This window comes from Bombus pascuorum, chromosome 4 (assembly GCF_905332965.1).
Source record: "Bombus pascuorum chromosome 4, iyBomPasc1.1, whole genome shotgun sequence".
In the NCBI taxonomy this organism is placed as follows: domain Eukaryota; kingdom Metazoa; phylum Arthropoda; class Insecta; order Hymenoptera; family Apidae; genus Bombus; species Bombus pascuorum.
In genome coordinates, this window is record NC_083491.1 from 7,367,038 (window position 1) to 7,393,861 (window position 26,824).

The 26,824-nt window shown below is 35.2% G+C and overlaps 1 protein-coding gene across 2 annotated transcripts in view; it reads left to right on the top strand.

Moving 5' to 3' along the window:
- Positions 1–567: 567 nt before the first annotated feature.
- LOC132906422 (A disintegrin and metalloproteinase with thrombospondin motifs gon-1) overlaps positions 568–26,824 on the top strand; it is a 181,981-nt gene continuing 155,724 nt past the window's right edge. For both annotated transcript variants that reach the window (XM_060958597.1, XM_060958598.1), the window contains exons 1-2: positions 568–821; positions 16,408–17,490. In XM_060958597.1, coding sequence (XP_060814580.1) covers positions 17,193–17,490 — 298 coding nt within the window. In that variant the 5' untranslated portion in view covers positions 568–821; positions 16,408–17,192. The remainder of the gene's footprint in view (positions 822–16,407; positions 17,491–26,824) is intronic.

The window sequence follows — 26,824 nt, forward strand, 5'->3', positions numbered from 1 at the left end:
ATAAAGATAAAACTTAAAAAACATAATTGGCACACCAAATAAAGATTATATAATATTTACTAATTAACTGGATCCGAATATATTCGATTTTGTATTATTTAATAGTATTCTCATATGACTATAAGAAATATGATTCTATGAAAATGAAGTGTCCCATTGGAAAATAAGGATATGTGTCAAGGGTATGTACTTTTCGTAGCCACTATAGATATGTATAATACCGATCTTATGTCAGTCCTATATGATGATTATTATTTCAATGCAACTAATCTTTTGTCATATATTAAGATTCTAAAACGTAATCTTAATTTTTTCCAGCAATTCCTTTATAATTGTTGAAATTTTCTAATTTCATTCCCATTTCATCTACGATTCACTGAAAAAGCATCTATTGATCAAAAAGTCGCATGTCGTGGAATTTATTTAAAATTATTGCCACAAAGAAAAATGATCGATATGGGCTAAAACAGCATTCGATGCAAATGTTGAATCTCGTACAAACGGGCACAATTCTATTGGAACCGAAGCGAGGCGTGGTGGGGATAGCTGCCCGATACCAGAGGTCTGTTCGCTTTCAGTTCAGTTAGTGCGTGCTAGCGGCTCGTGTCGCGTGTTTTCACTTTACTTCTTCATCCATCGTCATCCTTGACACACGATCTGCCGCTTCGTTCTTCACACGCGTTTTCGTCCATGGTTCTTCCTGTACAATCTTCGAATTCCCCGTTGAATTATCACGGTGCGACGTCGATAAGTGTCAGGGAAGATTCTGTGGTTCTGGGCAATCGATATCGATCCTTGGAACACCGATCGCGGATCCAAAGGTAGGTTCGTTTCTATAGCAGGTGCTCGTCGAGAAACACGTGGACCAGTCGATCGTTCGATAATACCGGCTCTTTCTCTAATACGTCGTGTATATGCCTTATAGTAGTTTAGAGAGATTCTTCTGTGATAGATTGACACGATAGAGAAGTTAACCTTAGACTATGATGTTTATGCGTTTATGGGAAATCTGTAATCTTAAGCCTCTCGAATTAAATTAAGGATGGAAGAATGTACAGAATACATATAATATGCAAAAATATACAAAATATTTAAAGTACAGTAATATTGCAATATTCACAATAAATACATTGTAGGTTATAATATCAACTAAGAGATACAAATTTCTATTTAAAATCTATTTCTTTAGTTGTATTTACAAAATTACAAAATTGGAATTAAAACTTAAGCTAGAAATTTTAAAGTTCTGATGTGATTTTTATTTGAAAAGTCGAATGGTGTGAAAACTGCCATTGACGATAGAGTTCGCGGTTCCTTCCTGAGATTTTGGAGGGAAATGCTCCAATTGGTCGCCGGTAGCGTGAAAAGTCGCGATATTACTATCGATCAACTTCGATTATTCGAGTTACGTAGTATTGTTGCAAAATTGCGTTTTCGAGGTTTAATGACCGTTTTTATTACTGGGAAGTGTAACGTATTGAGTTGAAATTCGTGGAAAGGATCGTATATAACGTATATTATTTGTTTGTTGACAATATCTTCGGTAATGAGTGAGATTCCATTGGCGGAATTTTTAAACAGTCGCGGTATCAGCTGAAGGAAACAAATGTAAAGTGTCGATAAACGGAGATTGAAAAAGTAAAAGCGTTTTACATGATATGATAATTTCTTCGCGTAGTAGGAGGTAAGTGGTGGATTGTTTCACACATTGAGCAACTCGATCGACGCGAATTATGCATGCAGTCGTGTCAATGATTTTTAAGAATGGTTGTTAAAGTAAACGCACAAAAAAATGGTTAGATTCGTGGCTTCGTTATCACGACGAAACCTTATGTAATATTTATATTTTTCTTTATTTTTAATACACCACGCTAGGCTGAGACGATCATAAATTTTCTTTGTTCCATTGACATTGACAGTCAAAGAGTCGTATCGCTTTTGGCGCGCAAATTTAAGAGCGCGAATATTTGAATTTCTTTAGGTACGCTGTTATATATGTTAGTCTTTTTTTCTCGACGTAGACTATTCTAAGACATTTTTACACTACATATGTATTACAGTTTATTGCTTGATATTTGTACGATTAAATCTTAGATAGCGAAAGCGGTTATTCTAGAAGGATGACAACTTTTTAGAAAATTCTTTTTCAAAAATCATAAAATATCACGGTTATTTTGGTAAATTCGGGAATTAATAAATATGCTGATTAGGTTATCTCTCTGAAAATAATCGTGTTTCTGTGATGAAACGGGCGAACAATAAGTTTTAGTTATTCTGTTTTCGGAATGTTAAAATTTTATATTTGCCGGTAACGAATTTTCTCTATGGAAAGATTCAGTTTTATTGCAAATAGATAGAAATGAAAGATAACATAGATAAATAAATGATCGATAAAAAATTAGGAAACTTGTATGTAACTTGCATTCGTATAACAGCGTTTTAAAGCAGCGATTTTTAATATATAAAAATTTCTCTTCCCGTTGCGAATTTTTTTCCACGTGTTTCTCAGCACACAACGTGAATATTACGATGAAATTGGCTTAGTCAATGTTTACGCAGCTCGATTCAACGTAGAAATCCGCAGAAATCCGCAGAAATTCTCATATAGTATTTAAGGCACAATGGAGAACATTCTTAAAGTGTTTCATTCAATATTTTGCATAACGTATATCTAAGTCATTTTTTTAAACTCGATCTATTTCATTTCAGATTTCTTCCAACAAACTTATTCATTTAATATTCAATGTTTAATTTTTAACTCTCAGCTGATATTGTTAAGTCACAGGCGACTACGATAATTTTGATTAAATTTAGGGTTTCTTTTAGAGATCTGTAGGCAATTTAATTTGAAAATTATATTGTACACATTTAATTTTAATCCTTATTACATGTCTTAAACGTTATTGGTCGTGTCTATGATATAAAATACCGAATATAAACTAAAATGAAATAATATAGCCGAAACTACCATAAATCACTGAAATAAGAATCAATTATCTATTATCTAATATCTAAAATTTAATTTATTCATTGTCTTATCTACCAAGTTCGGTATCTATCGCCAGGTTCACGTTCTCTCGTTCGTTAGTATTTAAATCCCTTGGATTGGGTAATAGAATTTTTATCGCTGAATCATGCCTGCAAGATGTTAGAGACCAAGGTTGCCCGCGAATCGATCGATCTTATTTTCTCTTTTTTATTTGGACGCTTCGTGGTATCCCGAAAAAATAAGGGAGACATTCAACAAGATGGTTGGGTTAAGTCTGTTTTCGTTCGCGTTATTTTCGTGCTGGTATTCCTCGTGCGTACGATGTCTTTGTAAACTCTCATTTTCTTGTGTGTGCTTTTTTCTAAATTTCGCCAACGCCGCAAGTTGTCTGCCACGTTAAAGGAAAGGTCAATGATGATATACGAAACACGAGAGCCAGATAGCTATTTATCGCTCATTCAGTAAAATTTTACATGCACATCGTGACTCGAGAAACTCTGTTTCTTTGGTTTAGACAAATTTCGTCAGTAGTTGAATTACAGTTCAAATAATCCTTTCTTTTTCTTTCGTCTTAATTTTATTTTTGATTTATATTGGATTATATTTTAATATATTGCGAATGCTTCTATTCGGAATTTTAATTACTTCCTGAAATATTCGTAATTTTCTGCGTATATCGTAGTTGCAGGTTCGAATAGTATTCGATAGAAAAATATGTTTCCGTATTCAAACATAGTTCTGTTTAACGTAATATCTATAATTTTATTTTTCTTAGTTTCAGATATATTTTTTATCAGAATTTTTCCATTTTAATTCATTCAGATACACGTACCGCTACTCTCCTAACATAGAAAGTTTGATAAAAAGTATAGTGATTCGTATTAAAATATTACTTTCAGCTTTCTGCTCTGCATTTTATGATTTTTGTGCAATCTCGTTTAACAAGTAAATCTGTCTCAAGTAATTCTTTCGGATAATGAAATACCTTTGACTTTTCATCGATTATCTATCGTAAAAAGCGCATTAATCTGTAGTCGAAACTTTTAAACCAATTTTGTTCTAAATTAAACTTGTATTTATTAAAAGAGAAAAATAAGTTGCTTGCAATTGCAAAATTGTACTCTTTTTGTTCCATGTACACTCTTCAAATAAGAGTCTAAGATATTTAAGAACCGAATGATTTTAACAGCATCCGGAATTACCGTATCGTCGAATTATTTACAAGAATTCAAATAAATTAATTGTAAAATAACTTCGGAAAGATAAGATTATTCGGCGCCAATTATAACTTTTCGCTAATAGCGAAACAAACGTTTTATCAGATCCTCGTGTATCATAGGTTACACGAACTTTATGAAAAGGTTACGCGAAGCAGAACGATATAACATCTCTGTTCACGAGTACAGAATTGCATCGAAATCACATATATCACATAAATCTCTAATTTTCTAGTCGTCATTTAAAAAAGTCCTATCTACCTCCTGACTAAAATATTAATTGCATAAATTTGAATTTATGTATATTCTCAAATGAAAAAAAGATTACATAAAAATAAGATTCATTTTTTGTTTTCTTTTTCTGTGTCGTGTAATGTTTTACATATCTTATTAATTGCGATATTTTTCGACTGATGTCACGTTGCTGATATCAAAATTATTTAATCAATCAAACGATTAAAGAATATATTAATACACGAATAACGCGGAAGATTTTTTCGTTTCTTTTCTTATTTTATTTATGAATTCGAGCAATTTTGTATATTTTTTCAATACATCAATAACACAAGATTAATATCTATTTTGCCATACTTTAAACGTTTTTAAATATCTTTTATAATCGCACATCTTTTCAATTAATATCATGTTACCAGAAATATTTCTGGTCTACAAGTTTATATTCTTTTATTTGACTTCAACTCTATCGGTTAATATTTATTCGATCAAACACACGAAAGAAACCGAATAAAAATAGAGGATATTCACAAAATAGAAGGATTTCCATTCGTTTTTTACATCATAATGAGCCATCTTCAGATAAATTTGTATACGCATTTAAAAAAAGTTGTTTCAAGAATTGGAAATTAATTATTTAAAAATACAAAAACCATAGCTGATCCTGTCGTTTTACGAACAGGTTCGTTCCGTAAAAATCACTATTCCTCTTTCTCCGTCTCGTAAATTTTCTTTTCGTTTCGGCGACACTGCTTGTAAATTAGTTGCATTCTCATGCATGAACATCGAAGGCCGTAAATAAAGGTTAAACGAGCTTCGCGGCTTCTTATAATCGAGCACCGAACTTAATTAAAAATCGATAATAACAGGCGGAAGTTGGCCGCCGCGTTTTCAAAAGAGAAATCACGTGTCATTTTGTCACATTCCAGTTTCTTTATCTTTTTTCCTTGCACTCGATAAACAAGTTGTCAATGAGTAATCCTCCTGTTTCTCTGAAAATAGTTTCGATCGACTTTTACGGACGTTTGGATACTCTGGAAACTGTCTTCTTTTTAGTATTTAAAAGATATTCAAGAAAAATAAAATTATTTCCTTCATATTCACCAGAAGTGAATAAATTTTTACATTGAAACTCAAGTCCTATTATTGAAACGAAATTTAAGCTACAATTGTTGAACAATTATTGCTTCATTTACGTCCAAATCTCACTCTTTTTAAGACGTAGAAACGCAAATTTTACAAAATTTTCTTACGTTTCCTACTAAGATTTGCTGAATCTATCAAATGCAGGAGTTTGGATAATGATACTTACATTAGGAGAATAAAAATTACCATTTCTTGGTTTCTCTACTTTTTTTACTCTTCGTATAGTCATATTCCCAAAGTATTTATAAAGAGAAACTACAAGTAGAATATTCGGTTAAAATTTTACTGAAATTGTTTCAGTAAGTTGGAAGAGTCACGAAATTCCGGACTGTTCTATAAGAATACAGACTACAAGTTAACAAGTTCTCTAATTTTCCCAGTACACAGTTTCACTAAGTAAATTATTCTCAAATTAAAGGAAGCTTCTATCTTATAAGTATAACGGATTATTAATTAGATTTTCAACAAATACCATAAATGATAGAAATTCGATTGGAAGAGCGTTGTGATTTATAACAGGAACTTTCATTAAAAAAGTACAATTTGTCCAGCGGTGATATTTATGAATGCCGATAAATTACATATAGGCGACTCAATTTTCTTGTAATTTGTTTCACGTCGAATGCAACGCCGTGTCCCGTGCTTGGAAAATTTTTCCTAAAACGAAGGATAACAAGTCTTTCACGTTCCCTTATAAGATCGATCGATAAAACATTATCTGCAATGATTATCTTCCGACCTGTTGGTCGCGTGAATTTATGCGCGGATGTTCTTAAGATAAACGGAAAAATATGCGAAGCATCGGCAAATAAATTCGGGATAAGCGTAGTTATTTTGAAACCAGCTTTGGTTTTCACCGTCCTTTAAACCCATCTCCACTTCCTGGTAATTCTTGATTGTTTTGCTTCTCATTCATTGCTGTTACTGCAATTCCAGTCTTCTCTCCCAGCCATTTATTTTCAGTTCGCAATATCCTACATACGCTAAGTCACGAAATTATTTCTTATATTGTTCACTTTACGAGCGGTTAATGTTTATTTGGAACAAACAAATGCAATCTTTTCAACGGACATGTATATCGATCTTTATTGAGAAACAGCAGTTTACTATGTTGCGAATATTTTATTTATTAAAATTGTAGTTCAATTGCCACGATATTTTCGTTGATCCGATAAGAGAAAATTTGATAGAATCGAAGGAAGATTTAAAAAAGGAGAAAATCGTCTATCAGGAAACTTAATTACGATTAATTATAATTTACGATTAATTTACGAATATGGAATGAAATTTTGGACAGTCAAATTTCCAGTTTTGCTTTCCGTGAAACTTCACTTAATGTTGTCTTCTCCGTGTGTACGAGATATAAAAGTTGCAAAGTGCAAAAATGAGTTAACGTAAAATCTTGGAAAACGCAGCGGCGTGCGAATTCGATGCACTGTGTGCCGGTTCTCCGGTTCCTCAGGTTGGATCATGGTGTTTCGACACTACGCGACGAGAGAGGCCTTCGTAAGCAACGAGACCTACTCGTCCGAACGTCGCGATTTTGCATTCCGAAGCATTGCGAAGTAACGTGACACTCTGTCGCCGATCTAAGATCCGAACGTGTCCGTTCTGAATTCGTTAATATCGTCTAGCAAGACGATTCGTGATCGGTGTTCCTTCTGTTCCTTCCTCTTCCTCCATTTCAAACGATCCTACAGCACTGTGCAAAAGTCTGACATCATTTGGATATGTTATAGGTTTTGCATGGTGGAATTTCACCTGAGTTCCATTTATTAGAATCGTACTTTTTTATTAAATATATTTTAGTTATGATATAATAGAATAGAATAGAATTTCGTTTAAAGAAATCTAAAGTCTATTTATTAGACTGAAATTTTAATTAGTTTAATTAAGTATTTTTAGTATATGAATATACACGTAATGCAATATAAATATATAAACATAATCCATATTGAAACAAAATTCTATTTGTTGTCTGACTAAATGAACTTCTACCAGTTCCATCTATTTACGGTGATTTGTCAAGGTATTTCAACGTTTGCCATAGAAAACTGTTGCGGATATGTCGCGTGTGTTACAAAGAATTTCTTAATATTTCACTGTTAGCGTAATGAGACCTAACTATTCTAATTATATTTCGTAATAGCTATACGTCGTATACGTAGACTATAATAAAATTTCAATCAAGGTGTTTACATAGAAGTTACAAGATACGTATCTCAATATGAATCATATTCGAATGAAAATGATTTTCTTATCTGTCTAACTATTGTTTTAAATTACGATGATAGGAGAAATGTATCCGTATATAATTTCAAAGTTATGGTAAACCGTAAGAGATTTATCATAAATGGACAACTGCATATTAATAATAAATAGTCGTTGATTAATTAGCAAAGAAATATCCTTAGAATTAAAATTGAAATCGAAGTATAATTCACAGATCTTGATGACAGTTTAATCTGGCGCCAGGGTCAACGCACGATAAGGGAACAGTATGATATCTAAGAGAGCTTGTGTATTAAGGTCCAGACCGGTGTCTTGGCTATTTTTAAAGTTCCTCGCTACGGTAGTAGGATGCGCGTTACTGTCTTTTTATGTATCTTTCTTCAGTTGAGAAAAAGATATACGTAATTGACATTGAAAACGATTATAAATAATTTCGTAATACGTGTCGTTAACACCACCTCCTCAGTATCAAAAAATCTTCGAATCCAAGTTAGTTATAATCATTTTTGGTAGCAAATAAAATTTATTGTCCTTATTTCCGTAATTTCGAACATATTTAAAATAATAATGTTTGTTAGTCCGTCCTGTGTAAATATTCAGCGATGTATAAAAATAGCACACTGACTGGATTAAATCATCCAGACGTAACTCCAGACGCAAAACTATGTAGACACATAAAGGAAAGGAAAAAATTTCTATTAATATTTATATGTTCAAATAATCTTTTCTTGTGACTATACTTATGCCATTCCTTTGAAAAGGCTCGAGGAAGTTTATTACCATCTTTAACGTTTTCTTTGAAAACATGTTATGAAATTAAAAATTATCAAAACTAAGTCAAGATTGTAATAAAAGGGATAGATAGATAGATAGATAGAGACAGAGAGTTTATATGTTTTATATATTTATTTATTTATTTATTTATTTTTTTGATACTGATAAATTAATTTTTCTTTAACGATTAGTTAAATATTCTTTTATCCTAATGTAGACACAACGATATATGCTTTATGTTACTGTCTTTTGCAATCACGGGATGTTTCGTCTTGTAACTGGACAGGATCGCCTTTTTGCATACTATTCGAGAAAATGTCGAACGGTGCCAGGTCAGAATTCCTCCAAGGTCAGACTGTTGGGCGCTTCTTTCAATTGAGAATGATCAAGAGGCGCAATGTCCATGGAAAATTTCGTATGCATCGAGATAAGTAGCTTGTAGCTAGCTGTAGAAATTCTTACGCACTTTTAATTATAAATAATACTATTGCCAATAAGTAACTCGAAGGTATCCAAATTGAAAATTATAGTGAAGATACTAATTACGATAGTATTTAATAGGAAATAACGTATGACGATAGAATAAGAATAATAATTATTAATTATAATGAAAATAAAAATAAAATAACAATAGTTTAATGATAGTAATCCTTCCACTGTTAATACAATGATCTAATAACGATTTATTCATTAATAACGATCTAACAATAAGCTTGCATTTTTAATCAAGATATCTCCGTAGAAAAGGAAACGTAATTTTCTCCAAATTTCTAAGAACCAACATCACGTGTTTGTCCAAAACATCTTTGTCGTAAATTCGAAAGAAAATTATTTCCCTGAATTTTCCACTGGTTAGAAGTATTATTCTGGCCGTGTTTACTCCAGACAGCGGATCGCGAAAAACAGACGTGGCACGTTCGAATTTTATTCGTGGCGACGGCATGCGAATTGAAATTTAATGAACGCCTGTCGTTTGGGGAACATTGAATGATACTCGAGCGGATCGCGAAAAGAAAGCCCGTGGACCGCGCGTGTAAGATTTAAGTTGTGACGTGTGCGCGTGTTCGCGCGACACCGATATTTATGAGACTCGCTTCACTCGCGAATTTGCCTAAGCGATTTTCTTATGCTTCGTTTAGAAATGGGCGTGCAAACAGCTATTATAAACGAGCGAGTCGTTTTCAATCTTAGTATTTGATGCTCCTACTATTACACGAACCATTAACATCTTCCTGAATCGAATTTTATTCGGATCGAGGAAGAAATTTGTATTTCATCGATGAAATCAGTGAAATGCGGATTTTTATGCATTTATGGGGAATTGAAAGTTGCGAGAATGCACATAATGTGCAAAAGCAGGTAAAATATTTAAATTATAGCGATTATCATAATATTTAGTAAGTAAAACAAACATCTACCTTGAGCCTTCTTTTTTTTTTTTTTTAGTTGTGCTTGTAAAAATCTAAATTTGCATCATAAATTGTTCTAGAAAATTTATATGCACAGATATATTTGTGTGTTAAAAATTGGCCTATTAAAATACGAAAACATTCGAATTTTTTAAATCAAATAACGCAAGTTCTCGTATACAGTCGTCAGACTATTTAAAAGAAAAAAAAGAAAAAACGTTCATGCATCGTGTAATATACAGGATTTTTATTATCTTGTGAAATAATTGAAAGTACACGCAATAAAATGCTCATATGCAAAGTGTCGATAATTCTCGATACACTGACAATAATCGATGGAAGCTGATTAAGTCACAGTCATAAATCGAAGTTGTTAGTTGAATATTAATGAAGATCAGATATGTACAACTAATAATACATTCTATAAACGATTGCGATCGCTTCCAGACGAGTTTATAAAGGAAGAAACAATGTCTGTTATGCGGAACTTTGAAGAATAAACTTTGAAAGTGCAACGACTCGATACAAGTTGGCGCAAATTGCAGAAGCATCACGTTACAAATGGATAAGTGATTGACTGAAAATACCACAGGCATCAGATACATCCTCATAAATTCTCCCACCACATTCCTTTATGTAAATTCCAGTTAAGAGAATACGAATGGTATACGTTGGATGTGGCCAATCTTTGAATCGATAAGGAAACTATATTCGTCTCATATTTTCTACTAATTTTCATATCTTGTCAGAATCGATCGCGAATAGTAGAAACTTCAACAGCAATGAAAAGTCATCAATTTCATTTGAAGAAAAATACGTTTAAATTATAAGGGAAATTGAGAGGAAATTCTTAGTTATTAAATTGTTGGATTTGTTACTTAATTTCTGTGATATGTTGCGGATGATTTTCATTTTAGCGTTATTGTTTTATGTCATTATCGTAGCTAGAGTTAAATTAGGGAGAGATAGTATGATCTTTGGGTAATCCTTATTATAGTTCGAAGATATTTAGCTCTGTAAAATCGAGTTTCCTAGCATTGAAATTTTTAAGCTGACGAATTACCAAAGTCTTCATTTTTCTTTCAAATTTCTCAATTCTTTAATTCTAAGATTCGAATTGTTCGACCCAGAAATATTTTAACTTTCGATCTTCCCTACTTTGCAGTTTCCCAACTCCGAGGAGTTCCATATTTTGAATTTCAAATTTCCCGAAATTCTCGCATTTTGCTTAATTTTATTTGCATTGCACATGAAACTTGTCTACATCACTTGAAAACTATTTGAATAGTTTCAAGCTCACTCTACTTCCAGGATAATCATAATAATTTCTAACTAACCATAATACCATAAATAGACACGCGTTTACATTCACGAACATATCTTCTCCTCTTTTCTCCGATCCAAAATGCGAAAAAGATGTAAAAGACGATTATCCCAAAAAGCCATAAAATTAGCGTGAAACATTTCGCAAGTATAATATCCGATAGTAATCGAGACGCGTGCACGCGTTCGCGAGAAACTAACTCGTGTGTCAGCACGTTAGCCAGCAGACAGAAATTCGCAGACAAAGATTGATCGATCGATGGATCGGACTAGGAAAGGTACGCGACAAGAATAGTTTGACCCAGACCTTAAGTGACTGGCGAGGTCAGCAGCCGACGTCGAGCGCCGCTTTTATATTTCACTCGGCGACGTCGTCGTCGTTCCTCTTGGCCGCAGACTCGGCACACCGCCTCTATAATGCTTCTCTCTAGCTTTCATTACCGTGGTGCGCGTTTATGTTGCTCGAAGATACCAGACTGTGGTCAACTACCTTTTACAAATATCTTGACATTTTGATCCATTTGTACGTAACAGTATTTAAATTCCATCGAAAGACTATGCAAATTAATGATGAATTAATAATAGAAAATTACAGCAGACACACGATAAAGCATATTTTCAATTTTTTTATTAGGGAACAATATTATGGTTCGTTTTACATATCGGATATATGGGAATTTGTAAAATTTATTAAGACGTTGATTAATTCTATGTTACCAAAATTCTTCTATTTGCCCTGTTTTAGATAATCTTGTTCGGTTGTAAAATTAGATACATAATTTTCATATTTTCCTGATTATTTTGAAATCACCGGTAAAATGAAGTACCTTAAGGTAAATTCTTTGTGGACCATTCACGAATTTCTCAACATTTTCGTTCTTCCTTGTTCTTCGATTTGTTTTCTTCGATTCATTTAATTTCTATTTTTCTCCTGAATTGTTACACTTCTTTACCTTCAATTTCTGTAGTGCACTTTTTTAACGTATTCTCCAATACGTACCGTGCATCTTGAAGAAACAATAACCAGCAATGTTACATTTTGCCTAACTTTTACGCGCCGTTTCACTGCTTGATCTTCGATATGTTCATTTAATTAATAACTCAGAAATTGAATTAATTCAATAAGAGATGAAATAAAACTGCAGTCCCTGGAGGTTTGATAGTGGCGTATAGCAGCTTTATTACCATATATTGTCTTTTAAAAACTAATTTAATCGCGTCACGATATTCCACCGCACATAAATAATAAAATCATTGCAGTTTGATTTATCTGTAATTTTCCAATTCGAATAAATCTTATCAGATATATGCAAATGCCTTTTGTATACTTTTGAATGGTAGTGTAGTTAGCCACTATGTTGCACGCAGACCGCAATAGTATACACTTTTCATTGCTTTTATACCGTTCGTTGTTGTAATGTTCGATTTTCTACCACAGCAAAGGGAACTCTGTGGTCGGTTGGTTTGCGAAGGTTCGTTAGAATCGCGTAGAATTGGCCTGAGTTAGAGGCACGACGAAAAGGTCCTTGAAGCTTTAAGTTGGCGATTGTTAGGTCTGTCCACGGTTCGTCTTTGAATAATCCGCTCTTGGATCCTTGATCGATGATGTTTTCTTTGAACGATAAATGCTAATGAATGCTCGCGCGAGATTTATTAATTCTCCGTGTGTACTGTGAAAACTTAAGTTTCATTGGAAGTTCGACGTTCTGACTATTTTGTTTTTCAAGGTATTGTGTTTGCTAATGAGTAACATTACTTTCTAAGTATACGTATTGAAGTACATACACACACACATATATATATTGATACTTGATATTTTGCAATTTTGTGTATTAATTTATGTAGAATGTAATTCAGAGTTTGTTAACTATATAAAACATAGATATAGCGATTAATGCGCGCGTTAATTTTCTCGAAACTATAACTCGCTTTTGATTCATATAATTTTATGGAACATCTTAGTAATTGTAGTCAAACAATTCATCCTCGTTTATCACAATTTTCTATCGAAATACGCCGATTGTTTAAGTCATAAACAATTAAGTCTGCAGGATTCTCGAACGCTTTTTTAAATGCTTGTTCCTCGAAAATTTCACATTCTTTGTGAGTTTGTGATTTTTATGAGTATCTTCTTCTATGTGGATACGTTTCGTAAATCAAACGCTTCGTACGAAATACGATTCTTTCTTCTTTCACGAACGAAATTAGACTATAAAGTCATACGAAACATTAATCCATCACACTCTAGAATTCTAAAGTAATTTATCGCGACAAGCCTACAAATCCATCGACGAATACTAAAATCCTCGAGAAACAAAAACCAGACCGTTTTACAATTAAGCAGAGCCGAGCAGTAGATTTGGACAACCGTTCGATGAAACGCATGAAAGAAATCGTTGAGCGCTATTTATACCCCGTCTGACTTGGTCTAATTACCGATACTCGCTTCCGGTCGTCGACAGACCAAACTAAATCCTCGCTTAGCTTCCGATAGACTGCGAGAAGCCTAATTCAACTGCATGAAATAAACATCAAAGAAATGAAAAAAAAAAACGAGATCTCATTTTCGAGTGAGAACTTTACAAGCGTATTAGATTAGATTTAAATTGAATATTCAGATGAACAATTAGAATTAGGAATTCCAATTCTCAAAATTTAGTTTTCAAGCCTCAGAATAAAAAAGATATTTGTAAATACCACATACAATATTTTTTAATAAAATGTCTTTTTATTAATTTCTATATTTCACTCTGATAGTATCAAATTTTCGAAATCGTGCGAAACTACTATTAAACGATACGAAATATATTATATTGAGATGTAATTAATCGGCATAGAAGTGTAACAATAAATGCAATGTTTTACAAATACTTTTCACAGCCACGTGTATATCATGAAAAGCTCAAACTTTTAATTCGTGTTGGTTGAAATCGGTGATTTGCCAGGGTAAGATCTTTGTTTCTCTGTTTCTCATTGCTTGATCCTTTTTTCTCTGCTCGCTTCTGCGATCCTCGTGGCTGCTCGTCGTAAATTAAAGCTCAAGGGCTACCACGTTTGAAACCGTACCGCCAATCGCGATTCAACGGAAAACGACCTCGTTCGCGCACCAAGTGAGAAATAATTTTGACGTTATTTTTACCAAACACTTTCTTGTGGTTTTCGAAGCTGAAAGAGGAACTAGAATTTTAGACTCCCGTCACGTGTTTGTAGATTCAAGTGAGGAAGTTATGGCAGCAGCATTATGCTGAATGATGTTACGCCCGTTTGAGTGTTAATGCTGGTGATTACGTTACCCGAATGGTTAGGATGGTTATGTAGAGCGAATCACGGAAACGTTTCGATGTGATTGACGAGGAAAGTGTTTTAGAAAAAAACTTGCTTCCAGCAGACACATTTGAGCGAAGAAGTTTTATATCATTAGGTATAGTAGAATGAGAAAGTAGAAGTTTTACTTGGTATATCCAGGTTCTATTTTTGTATCTCTAGACCTTCAAATTAATAAATTTTCCAACATTCCAATTCTCGAATCTTGTAAGTTTTAGATTATCAAACTCTCGAAATTTGAACTTCTGTATATTCGATTCTTCATTGTTCTAAATCTCAAATTCTTAGATTCTCAAATTTTCGTTTACTTTCGAATTTCCTAGCTTGAAATCTTCAACGTTTTAAATTTTCAACTGGCAAATTTTCTATTTTCGAGCTTTCCACGTCTAGAATTTATAATTCGCAAACTTTCTCTCGAATTTCGCAATGATCACGTACTTTGAAATTTCCGAGAATTTCCTAGACTCTCTAGTTTATCAATTTCCAAGTTTTCTAGTCGTCCACGTCTACAATTTTCGCCTCTCGCACTTTCCAGCTCTTAAACGTAAAATCTCCCGATATTTCTAGTCTCCAAATTTTTCAAGAAATTCCTCAGCTTTCTCTCGGTTTCACCAAATCCTATTTCTCCGCGCGTTCTCTGTTCTCTCATGTGCCACAGACCTCGAGCAAACAACAAAAATAACATTTTTCTTTCCACTTATATGATTTGCAGTTATTCCCTGTAATTTCGTACAATCAGAAATACGCATTCACGGCGTTAACTCGACACAGACAAAACGACAAATAATCTTTAATCCATTCCTCCTCGGTTTGATCGTCTGAAAGAGAGCTAAGAGAGGTGATTTTCAGCTCAATCAAGCGTGGCTTGAGTCAATTATTTCCGAATTAACGCGGCTGCTCGATCCAATCAGCGACGCGTCGATTAATCGCTGATCCTTCTCTCGCTTCCCTTCCTTTCTCGAAGATACGATCGGAAATTTATTTGCGCGGTGGTCTCCGTGTCGCGCGATAAGAAAACGACGCAGCGCGTCGTAAATGTTTAACGCGACACGAATCGGTTTCACGGTGATTCGCACGGTTAAATTGCCCGACACGGAGAAATCATCTCCTGTGCCGGTGACCTCATCATGGAAATCATTCTCTTCTTCACCATGTCCAGACGATTTTCTTCTTTGTGCTTTTCTTTTGTTTCCCCTTTCATCCTCTAGTTAGTTAATCACCTGGCTTGCAATTTAACTGATCGTTGAACGAGCCGCTGCTACGATATCTATTGTCGAAGCAATATATATTTGTTAATTTTCCAGTCCAAGTAAAATAATATCGTGTATTACTTACTCGCAGAGTAAGGAAGGTTAAAATAAATCGTATTCGTTTTTGTTTCATATAAATTGAAACAAAGTTATATAGTTAAATTGTTCAGTTTGGAAGAAATGGCAGAATTAACGAAATTCATTATTATACAGTACATGTTGAAAATATTAAGTTGTAACATATGATCTGTCCGATGTTTTAACGAATTATATCGAGCAATGTAAAAATTTAACAAATTGGATATTTGACGTGTGACAACTCGACGGTGTATTATATTACAAATGAATTCTCTGCTTAAGAAATCTAACTACAAAAAGAACGAGTTACATCTCTTTCTCCCTAATAAACCTGTCTCAGCAGACACTTTAACGATGAAAAAACACACACACACGTGTAACACAAAATTATCACCAGCGAAATCTAAAATCGTCACTCCTTCTGTTTTCAGCTCAGAATGAAACCGGAACTGCCCACGGACCCTCACTGACTGCGAGCCACCATAAAGCCGCGCTATCCATCGCATCAACCACTTCTCCGAGAGCTCCATCGGAAAAATTACCCCTTAGAGAAACCATCTCCTCCTCTACTATGCTCGTTTCTTAACGATCCGGAATTCGTTTCACCAGGTCATATGTCGAAGGCAAGGACGTGATCCTGGCGCGTAAACTAGCGAGGAAGTATCCGAGGAGGAAGATAACGACGTCGTGGTAGATAGCTGGCGGTGCACGGCGAATCGAAGATCGTCGAGCCTCTTAATGGGCATTCCGCGGTTGGATCCCGGTTGGATTTAGCCGGCTGGTTCTCCGCGAGGGAAAAACAGGATCGAAGAGAGGAGGAAGGCGAAACGAAGGGAAACCTTGAGATCACCGGCTGCGAGGAAGGACTCTATGGGCGCTCGAGGGTGGCGCAGAGTGGCGAATGACCTGGTGCCGCCGCGATAATCCCTCCTTTCTCCTCCGTCTTCGTCTTCACGTAGCTCGAAGCCACGAAAATGATCGACTGACTGCTCGACCGGCTGGCGTGTAACCGGACGGATCGGGCCAGGATCCTTTTTCTTACCTCTCTTTCTCTCTCTTTTTCTCCTTTCCTCCCTTTCCCTCTATCACTCTTTCTCTCTCTCTCTCTCTCTCTCTCTCTCTCTGTCTCTCTCTCTCTCGCTCTGGTTCACTTCTTCTGACTCGGATCTTTCGGTGGTTAACGAGCCGAGGAATAGCGAATAATAAAGCAAGTTAAATGTGCCTGGCTGGCAGAGGAGTCGCAGATATGTCGCGGATCTCGAATCGCGCCTCGACCATCGTCGCGGTGATCAGCATCGTGCTTCTGGTGCTATTCCTGGTGATATTATGGACTGGTGTGCGCACAGTGAAACAAGAGACGATAGAGAGAAATGTACATGGAAGCCTCGATACTGTGGAAAAGACTTTGAGCTTCCTAGTGGAACGATCGAACGAGTCCTCTTCCTCCTCTTCGTCTTCTTCTTCTTCGACCACTGTCAAGATCGTGTTCGATGACGAGAGCTTCAACAACGAAGGTAGGAGCTGTTTGTTTGCTTGGGTTACTCTGTTGTGTTAACTGGCATAGAGTATTTGATTGTAAAAGGGTCTTTAGGTTTTTACGTTGATACATTACTATGAATCAGTTTATAAGTATGTTCGTTTCTTGCACTCGTAACGTTTACTATGAATAAATTTCTAGAGATCCTCGGTCTGTTTATGTTTGCAAGGTTTACCATGGATTAATTTATTGAGATTTCCGGTTTTTACCTTTGAAACGTATATTACCAACGATTATGGACTTCCTTTTTTTTACACTTGCAAGGTCTACTCGGAATCAGTTTTCTTCTTGTTGAACCTTCGTTTGTTTTTTTTTTTTCTGATCAAAAGGAAGTTTCATCGAGAAGCGATCTCTAGTTAGCAGGTTAACACAACTTACGCTATATTATTGTAGTCGATTAAAATGTTACATCTTTGATATCATTGTACATACATTTAATTATTCACATTTATCGACTAGAAAAAAGGAACGATAAAAAAGTAATTACTCTGTAACAGTAAGTCCTTCACGCACGAAGGATTAAATATTCTAATGTAACTTTTCTACTTGAAAACTGTCTTATATTCTATAAATAAGAATTCCTTTTACCGGCGAGAAAAAATATTACAATCTCTTCCTGTTTACTTTAATTTCAAGAAATAGCAACAGCTACAAATTAATAGTTCGATGCTGGTATACTTACAATGTGTAAGAAGAAGTAATTTATAAAGGGTTAATGTACTATAGCTAGAACGTTTACATTTCTTTCAATACGAAACATGTTACTAAATGAGTCATGTTCAGTTTTTACTACGACGCTTGGGTACGATCGATCTTCGAAAGGTCAGTCGTTTTGCAATGGTGTGATTGATGAATGGCGTGTCACTTATGATGTGTGACAATTAATCTGTCTATAATATCGACAGAAATTTTTCTAGACGATAGGAAATATTATATTCATAAAGTAATAACATGTTTGTGGAAATGATATAAATGTTCTGATAGATGTATGCACACACGTTAGGACTAATTTGAAAGTACCAAGTTAGAAGGTTACTTCTCTCACCGCTTCCTATTCACCACGTACGATTAAAAATAATTGTTAAAACATTCCTCAGAAAATAACCGTCTATTTTGAAAACGACATTTATTGTAGAAAAATCTAATGGAACATACAGTACATAAATCAACGGTAGACGGATAACACCGTAACTCGCCAATAAATATAAAACGAAGAAAATCCAATGGATTACGAAGTTTCATGTTGGAACAAGTTACACTTATTGACAGCCTATATATCAAAAGTCTAATAAAACATCAAAGACATATAATATAACATATAACATTTCGATAGTAGATAATTAATAGACATAGCATTAGTGGACAGATAACACCGTGATTCATTAACGTACGTGAAACCAATTCCAAGAAACTGCTCGTAAGAAAATAGCAGTAAAATCTGTACCTAGCTATCGGTGACAAATTGGATACGGTCTGTACACGCTTGAGCGAGGATCGATGTCGGATCGAAGCGAGCCCGATGGACGTACGAGCACACCGGTGCAAGTCGTAATTCGACGTATCGTCATGCAGAAACGGCAGAGTTGTGAAAGATCCGTTAACACGTTTAGTCTCAGTCAAGGTGTGCAACAGAGGCTCTCAGGGAAAGCTAGAACGTCCAGACGTCCTTGTAAGGCCGCTGCTCCAAAGCACCCACACCTACACCAACACCCACACACGTGCTCGTATCCTCTCGTGCTGCGAGTATGAACCTTTATTCGCGTTAGCCGCTTGTACGTACTCATATTCCTACCCAACCTGCACCTACATCCTAAGTACTTACCGAGTCGCTTGGCTCGAATCTCGCTTGCTTCGTGCACCTGATGGTACTTCGGCGAATCGTGGTCAGCATTCCTGGTAGACCCATTGAAAAATCACCAAAGAGATCAGGATCACCCGCCCCTCCCAGGTCACTCTATTAAAGAGCGATTTTCGAGATTCTTCCCCGCCTTTTCCTTTTTTTCTTTTCTTTTTTTTCCTCACTTTCGATGGCAAATATTCGAGGAATTATAGGCTTCGTAGAAGACAGAAGAGATTTTTATACGTGGAATTGTCTGATGATACGAGTTTGGAATTAATTGGATGTTGCAGATCGTGGCGAAGGGGATTTTTAACATTCTTTCTCGCGTGTTTTTATTTCATATTTTTACGTGACCGTCCGCGATTCTAGGAACTGCGAGGTTTCCAGGCAAGTATTTTTGTACGTGGAATAGCCTGATGACGCGTGTTTCAAATGAATTGGAAGCTTTGATTTGTATTTGAGAAGAGTGATCAGGTAAGGTTCTTAATACTGATGGTTTAGGCTTTGCTGATGATTTTGTAGCTGCAGGGGATAGAAGTTTGAGAATTCTTTTAGTAATTTCGTTATAGGAAGGCTACTTCTCGTTAAAAGTTTCTACCTAATACTTGTAACTGTAACCTACAGCGTGTACCTCTTTTCAAGTAACTATGAATTCCATCGATCCTTAAAAATTCACCGTACCAAAAGCAATCACGATAGATGGCATAGCTAAAAACGTACATACACATTACACTAGCCCAGGTAAAGGAATGGAAGATCTTCGAAGAGGTTCTGTAACGAATGTACAGGATCCAACGACGACTCTATCCCCATGTATAGACGCATAATTATTGCCGCGGGTTCGCCAGATAGCGGCAAGCAGCATAACGTTCGCCTACACCTTCATTGCCGATCGTTCCACCAGATCCCCGCGTATAACACTAATTTCGTGCAGTTTATTAGTTTCTCTGATGCCTGCTATCTCGCCGCATCTCTTCACCGAGTCTCGATCTAGGTCGGGTTCTCTACCCATCATTAACGAGCGCTAATTGCGCCGACCATGGATTATTTCGCGACCCTCTCGGTTTCCCCCTTGTCGATTTGTCTGTGTCGTTCTTCGACTTGATGCGTCTTCCTTCCTTTTCATCCTTTTCTTCTTCCTCTTCGTCTTCTTCCTTCTCGTCTTCTGTATTCGTTCTTGGTCATTGGTTTCTTCGTTGGTAACGCCGCGTTCGCTTGATCTTCGATCGCGAACGATAACAGAGAATCGTAATTTACGCCCGTGAGATCGGTATCTCGCTTAATTGAAACGGAAATTAATGCCCGAGCGCGAAACGATCCGCGCCGAGGAGATTGCCCGACGCTTCTTTCGCATCTTGCTGCCGGGATCAAACGCGTGAAATTGTCCCTTCGGGATGAGTAACGAAAGGGCTCGTGTTAATTCGATAAACGAGCTGCGTCCAGGTATACGGGAAGTTTTGAACGGCTTTACGTCACGAATCACCATGCAGTTAGTTTATTTTGTGAGAAGTTTTACCGTATTTACTTGGAAGTTATTTAAATAATATTTATCGTAAGGGCTAGAGCGTCTTTTATCCAGTAATTTTACTAATTAATATTAGGTCATTAGGAAAGTTTCTTTCGTTTTATAAGGAAATAATGGATGCACATTTTCCGTTTTATATTATTTTGTCGAATTTTGTTCTAGCAAAATAAAGATCACAACGTTCTACAGATTAGGTTTCATGTTTGTATAAAGGCGCGTCGTTGTAAAAGACGTGTCTGTAAAAGATGGACACTTTTCGGACAACCTAATATTTTAATAGTAATTTTACCAATCCTAAGTATTCGCGGGATGGACAACGAACGATAGTGAGATATATCGATATTTATAGAAACTTTTTAAGAACGTATTATTCTGATCGTAAACTAGACCAATAAGATTGAACTCTGACTATATGATTATACCAATATAATTTGGACCAATATTGGGCCAATATGATTATAATATTTATGTCATACGCGTATGAATATGATTACGTATATCACGATTATGTTACACGAGTCCCATCGCAGTGCTAATGAAATTTCAAGACGTTTCGTATATAACACACGTAATATATTCATAAGAGGATTCTATAAGTAACTGCGTATATACGCTGGAAGAACCACGACTTTTCTTCTGAGGTGGCAAGAAATCACATGCCAGATGTATTTGGGCTCCTATAACCTGATTTGACGTCACGGGCTAGACGAACTTACAATCACAGCGATAACTCGGTAAGATAAGACCACGGATGTTTGAATATTTACGATGTAAGCGCGTCGCTTCCTACCTTTGCCTCAAGACGACGATTATATTACAACACGATAATCGAAAGGTATCATCTGGTGATAGAATCTTCGTGTGTCTGTTGAACATATTTCAAACAAGTTAAAAGTACAGAAAAGGGGAACAGGTACCGATAATCTTAAAATAAATAAAGAAGTTTCTATTTGATCTTTCGAGTCTACAACGTGAAATATCAGGAAGCTTCTTTTTTCTTTTTTATTAAAGATATTCTAGGATTTCTAAGGTTAAAGTTGGACCTATAAATAGCATACGTGCAATCGTTTTTCATAACTCGTCAGCATCGAAAGATTCGTGAAAATTCTCGTTTACATTTCAATTTTCATTTCCATTTACTCCGCTCGCAGCTATCGATCCTTCGCTGGTGTCTTGCTTTTAATTCGTCAGATAAGAGTTTAATGACTAGAGATAGCGGGACTCTGGCATGATATCTTTCCGGTACGATCTGAAAGCCGAGCGTTGACTCGTCGACTCTTGTATTTGCATATTCGTCGCTCTGGATTTATTTAAAGAAAGCACGTGCACGCAATGTGACGTAAGGGTAACGTAAAATTGGCCGGGAATCGCAACACGAGGGCGTGTTCAATGACTCTGTTTCCCTTCTTTTCTTTCTTTTTCTTTTTCTTTTCGTCGATACAGAAGTATTATGTGGTTTACTCAGAGTTTAGAGAGTCTTAAATTTGTTCATTCGTATAATCAAGGTAAGGAGAAATAGAAATTTCCATTCGTTTCTTACACCATCGACGATTTTGAAGACTCGTTAGGTTCCGAATTTTTGTTACGATGTTGCATTTTTATCATAATTTAGTTACCATGATACAAGTATATCGATGGAAAATTTCAAATATAATTTGGAGTCTGTAACACTTGAGTTTAACAATTGTAAGAAGTAATACAAATTTTCGCTCTTGCAAATTCGTAGCTGAAAAATTGAAGTACGTTCGATTCTTAAGTACATTAAACTCGACATTTTTAATATATCGTTACATTATATTTATATTTATTATCGTACTACGAGTATTCGTATCGATTCACATTTTTACGAACACGGATAAAAAAGATGCAAGCTAATTTGACGGAGCTGGATGAAATTTGTTTTACTTCCTAAATATTTACGTAACCATGTACTTTGGCCTTATCTCATATTTTCACATACCGTGTATATGTATTCTCTATGTTGGAATTTCTTATAAATCCATAGTCTATTTACCATAAGTATATATCACTTATAATATTTATGTACGACATAAGTATTATATATTTTTCTCTGAGTATGGTATTTCCTACTCACCTTACAGTTTATTGAAATGTAGAAATTTTTATTCTTCGAACAAGTCGAGGTTTAGAACAACTAGCTGGAAACTTAGGATTGTGTATAGTATACTCTAGGTCCGTAATCTTACGATGTATCACTAAATCTAGTAACCAAGGACTACACTTGTTACATGGACAATTTTATCCAGTAGTCAAGGCTATGTCTTCGCGTTTGATCAATATATTCACTACCTGTATATCTGCTAGTTTCGAGTCATTCATTATAGTCAATAACCAAGGATTTATACTGCCAGGTGAGTCAGTTGTATCGATGACCAGACATCTACAATTTGAGCTGAATCACCATGCACAGAAGCAAAGATCCACTTGGTCTTCGGTTAGCTATTATAGTCAATAAACAATTAGTTACAAATTTAGATATGTAGTTTGCGTGTTTTCTTTCGGTAAAATTATATGTATTCGTATAAACGCGATATAATCAAATACTGATGCGAAGAAACATAGTTTTTAGTATAATCAATGGTTTGCATATGAAATCTTTCCTTTGAAATTAAAATAAAAATGGAAAAGAAGCGTTAATGCGTTTACAATTAAAAAATTAAATTCTTTTTATACGAACTCGTTAAATTTGTATTATTTTCATAGCCTTCGATTAGTATGTATCACGAACCTAAAAGCTTTCGCTCAAACTCTGTAAATTAATACAAGTGGTACATTAAATATAATTAATATTCGGAATTTCAAATTCTCGCCACTACACAAGTAATTATTTATCTAATATTGATTTCCAAATTTTTATCGATAACCATATTTAGCAATCGTTTATCTATTATTACGAATTAATAATTTCCTTCGTTAAATATGAAATTATCTTCTCAAATGGCCATTCACGTAACATTTTAAACAAGAAATGTTCTCATTAAATATATCATTGTCTTTCGAATAATCGTCAATCCAATATTCTAATTTTTAATACTCTAATTCTCTAGTTTTTAGCTATCTATATAATAATCTATCTGATTAAACTTGCTACAATTATTCATTAATCACTGGCATTCTAAACGAAATATCGCATTATTAAATTCGAACCACATTGTCGATGTTCTGATCCTCGAACACTTTTATCATCAAATGAAAAAAAGAAAGACTTAGTATATCGCTAAATATACAATATTTCTCAGATGCACTTAAGTTTCCCCACCTAAAATTCTCTTATCGTTAAACGAACTGTCGTCGCGGTCGCGTCGTTACCGTCTCCAGATAATTAGCCACCTAAGTGCTGACGAAGAGTCAGTGCTTTTCAGCACAGTATGCCGTTGGTGTCTCCAGAATTATCTCTAGTGCTACGTGCAAGTTTTTGTGCATAATGCACTGCACATCAGCGCGTGTAAGCACGCTTGCACGAAGGCGTGTAACGTTGTAGAAACGTTCCTCGCTACACGTAGCCACGCGTGCATACTCAGCGTGTCGGATGGACCTTGCCTAGTAAGAAAATAGCTACGCGATTTTATGATAAATCGATGACTTTTCGTTTTTGCTGGAAACGATACTGTAAACAGGCGTGAAAAATGGAGATTCTACCGATCTGTTCCGAACGAGATAACTATTTTAAAATAATACAACTAACGTAATCGCTTATGACGATATTGCCAAACACAAAATTAATTTTTCTTTACTGCCACTTTAGAAAAATTATTTGTCAACAGATTCGTATTATCTGATTTGTATTATTCATAACCGGGTTGTTTACAACTAGTTGATACAGATTTCAAAGCGATTCTAAAAATATTCTCTCGTGGAGCCATTTCAAAATCTTGTCCGATATGCAAATGAAGCAAACCATGGAAGGTAATTTGAATGGAACGCTTGATTACGAAACATTTAAATGGATTTCTTCGCTGCATAATAGCGAAATCTGTGGATCGTGTTGTTTTCTCGCTGGAATAGGAATCAAGTATCGCATCTCTCGTGATTTGATTAGCAAATTAGTCGGTCGGTTTACATCCTGGTGTCTAGGTCGATTCGAAGATTTTTACAGGGGATAAACTAAAACAGAATCTACGTGAAATATTTTGGAGTCGTTGATTAATATCTTGATATCTGTGGATTGAAATTTACGATTTTCTTTGGATAAAATCGACATAGAAAGTGTTATGATAAAAGTAGCGCGTAGAAAGACCTATTTATTATAATAATTGATAATAATCAATGATTAAATGGATTTGGTTAAAATTCACATTTAGTTCAAGATTAATTAACATTTGAATATCGGTATTCTGTTCGTTGTGTAATAAACTTCGTACGTCAATAACTGTGACACAAAACATGTCAAACAATATTCTACGAGCTTCCGTAACTTCGCGTGATAAATGTCAATCGGTTGATTATTTAAAAAATGCTTTATTTTAAAGCGAACTAAAGGCACAGTTACTTGCTGGGCCAAATTACGAAAGTTAATCGGAAAAAACGAGACGACCACACGTGGCGAACGATGTCCTCGTGGACGATGTTGACGAGGGCGAACCACGCGAGAAGTGCGTACGTGACGTTTCGTATTTCTGCGGACGCTAGCTTATACGGATATCACATGTTTAACAGAGCACACCACCTTGTTCGACACTTTTTTTTCCATCGCGTTAGCTTTTTTCTGTATGTTCGTTTCCCTTTGATTCGATTCAATTTCTACAAAAACAGGTCATCGGCAAGTAAACCAAAATAATATTTACGTAGAAGATTATGTGTGAAATTGTTAAATTATTAAGTTATCGATAGCAAAAGGAGAAGTAAAATAATATATATCAACAAAATTGTACAAAATTAGAATTAATTATCAAATTATAAAATCATTCGTAATAGAAAGAAATTCGAAATAACATCAAGCTAGTAACAGTTTGAATAGAAAGTAATTCACGCGAAGTATTCCATATAGCAACGACGCTCTCGAAGAAAATGAAAAAGCAACTTTCAAAAAATCAAACAGTCTCGATTAACATCTCATCTTCTGAAAATACCTCGCTTATCCCTTTTTCCATACTTGGAGTAATTGCTTGTCTTCGTGATAAACCTCATCAAACAACACCTGTCCTCGAACACTGGTTTCCGTGAATGGACGTGGGAGAAAACGCAGGAAGAAGAAGAAGAAAAAAAAAGAAAGAAACGAAAGGAGAGATGTTGGAAAGTGAAGTAAATGCAAATGATTTGAGATATCTGAACGATGGTATTTACACGGGTAGACTGCATGGCGACGACCTCCAACCAAACCGGCCGATCTGCTTGGGATACAGTATATACGCATTTTTATGAACGAAGCCTCGCATGGCCCAACGTGATACGTTTCTTTTCGTGTTATTCGCCTCGAACGCGTTTCACAATGACCCTGGAGGGAAAAATTATAGCGCGATATTCGTGATGTGTACGCGATGTTAATCGTGTCGAGAACGATTAGTGGATTAGTGGATTTCTGATGAAAAGGCTGTTTCGTTTGACCAGTTGGAATTTACGATTCTTTCTGAAGGAAAAGCATTACGTAAACTGACGTAAAGTAAAATATTTTTGGGCTGTAGAAAATGGATGGGTCAGTAGATATATTGAAACTGTCTTAGTGTATTAATAACTTATGTAAAAATAGAGAATAACTGAATGAGGAGTGGACGAATACTTGCAAAAAGTAGAGTAAAAAGGGGAAATAAATTTCTTGATATACCGCGATTTTATATATATATTTTTGTTTTTAATGATACACGTGAATATATAGTGGTTAAAAGTGTTTCAATACTTACCATAGAAATCTTGTACGTATATATTGTATGTGTTATATAAAATATTTTGAAATCTCATTAGAGCTATAACGAGACACGATATTGGTAA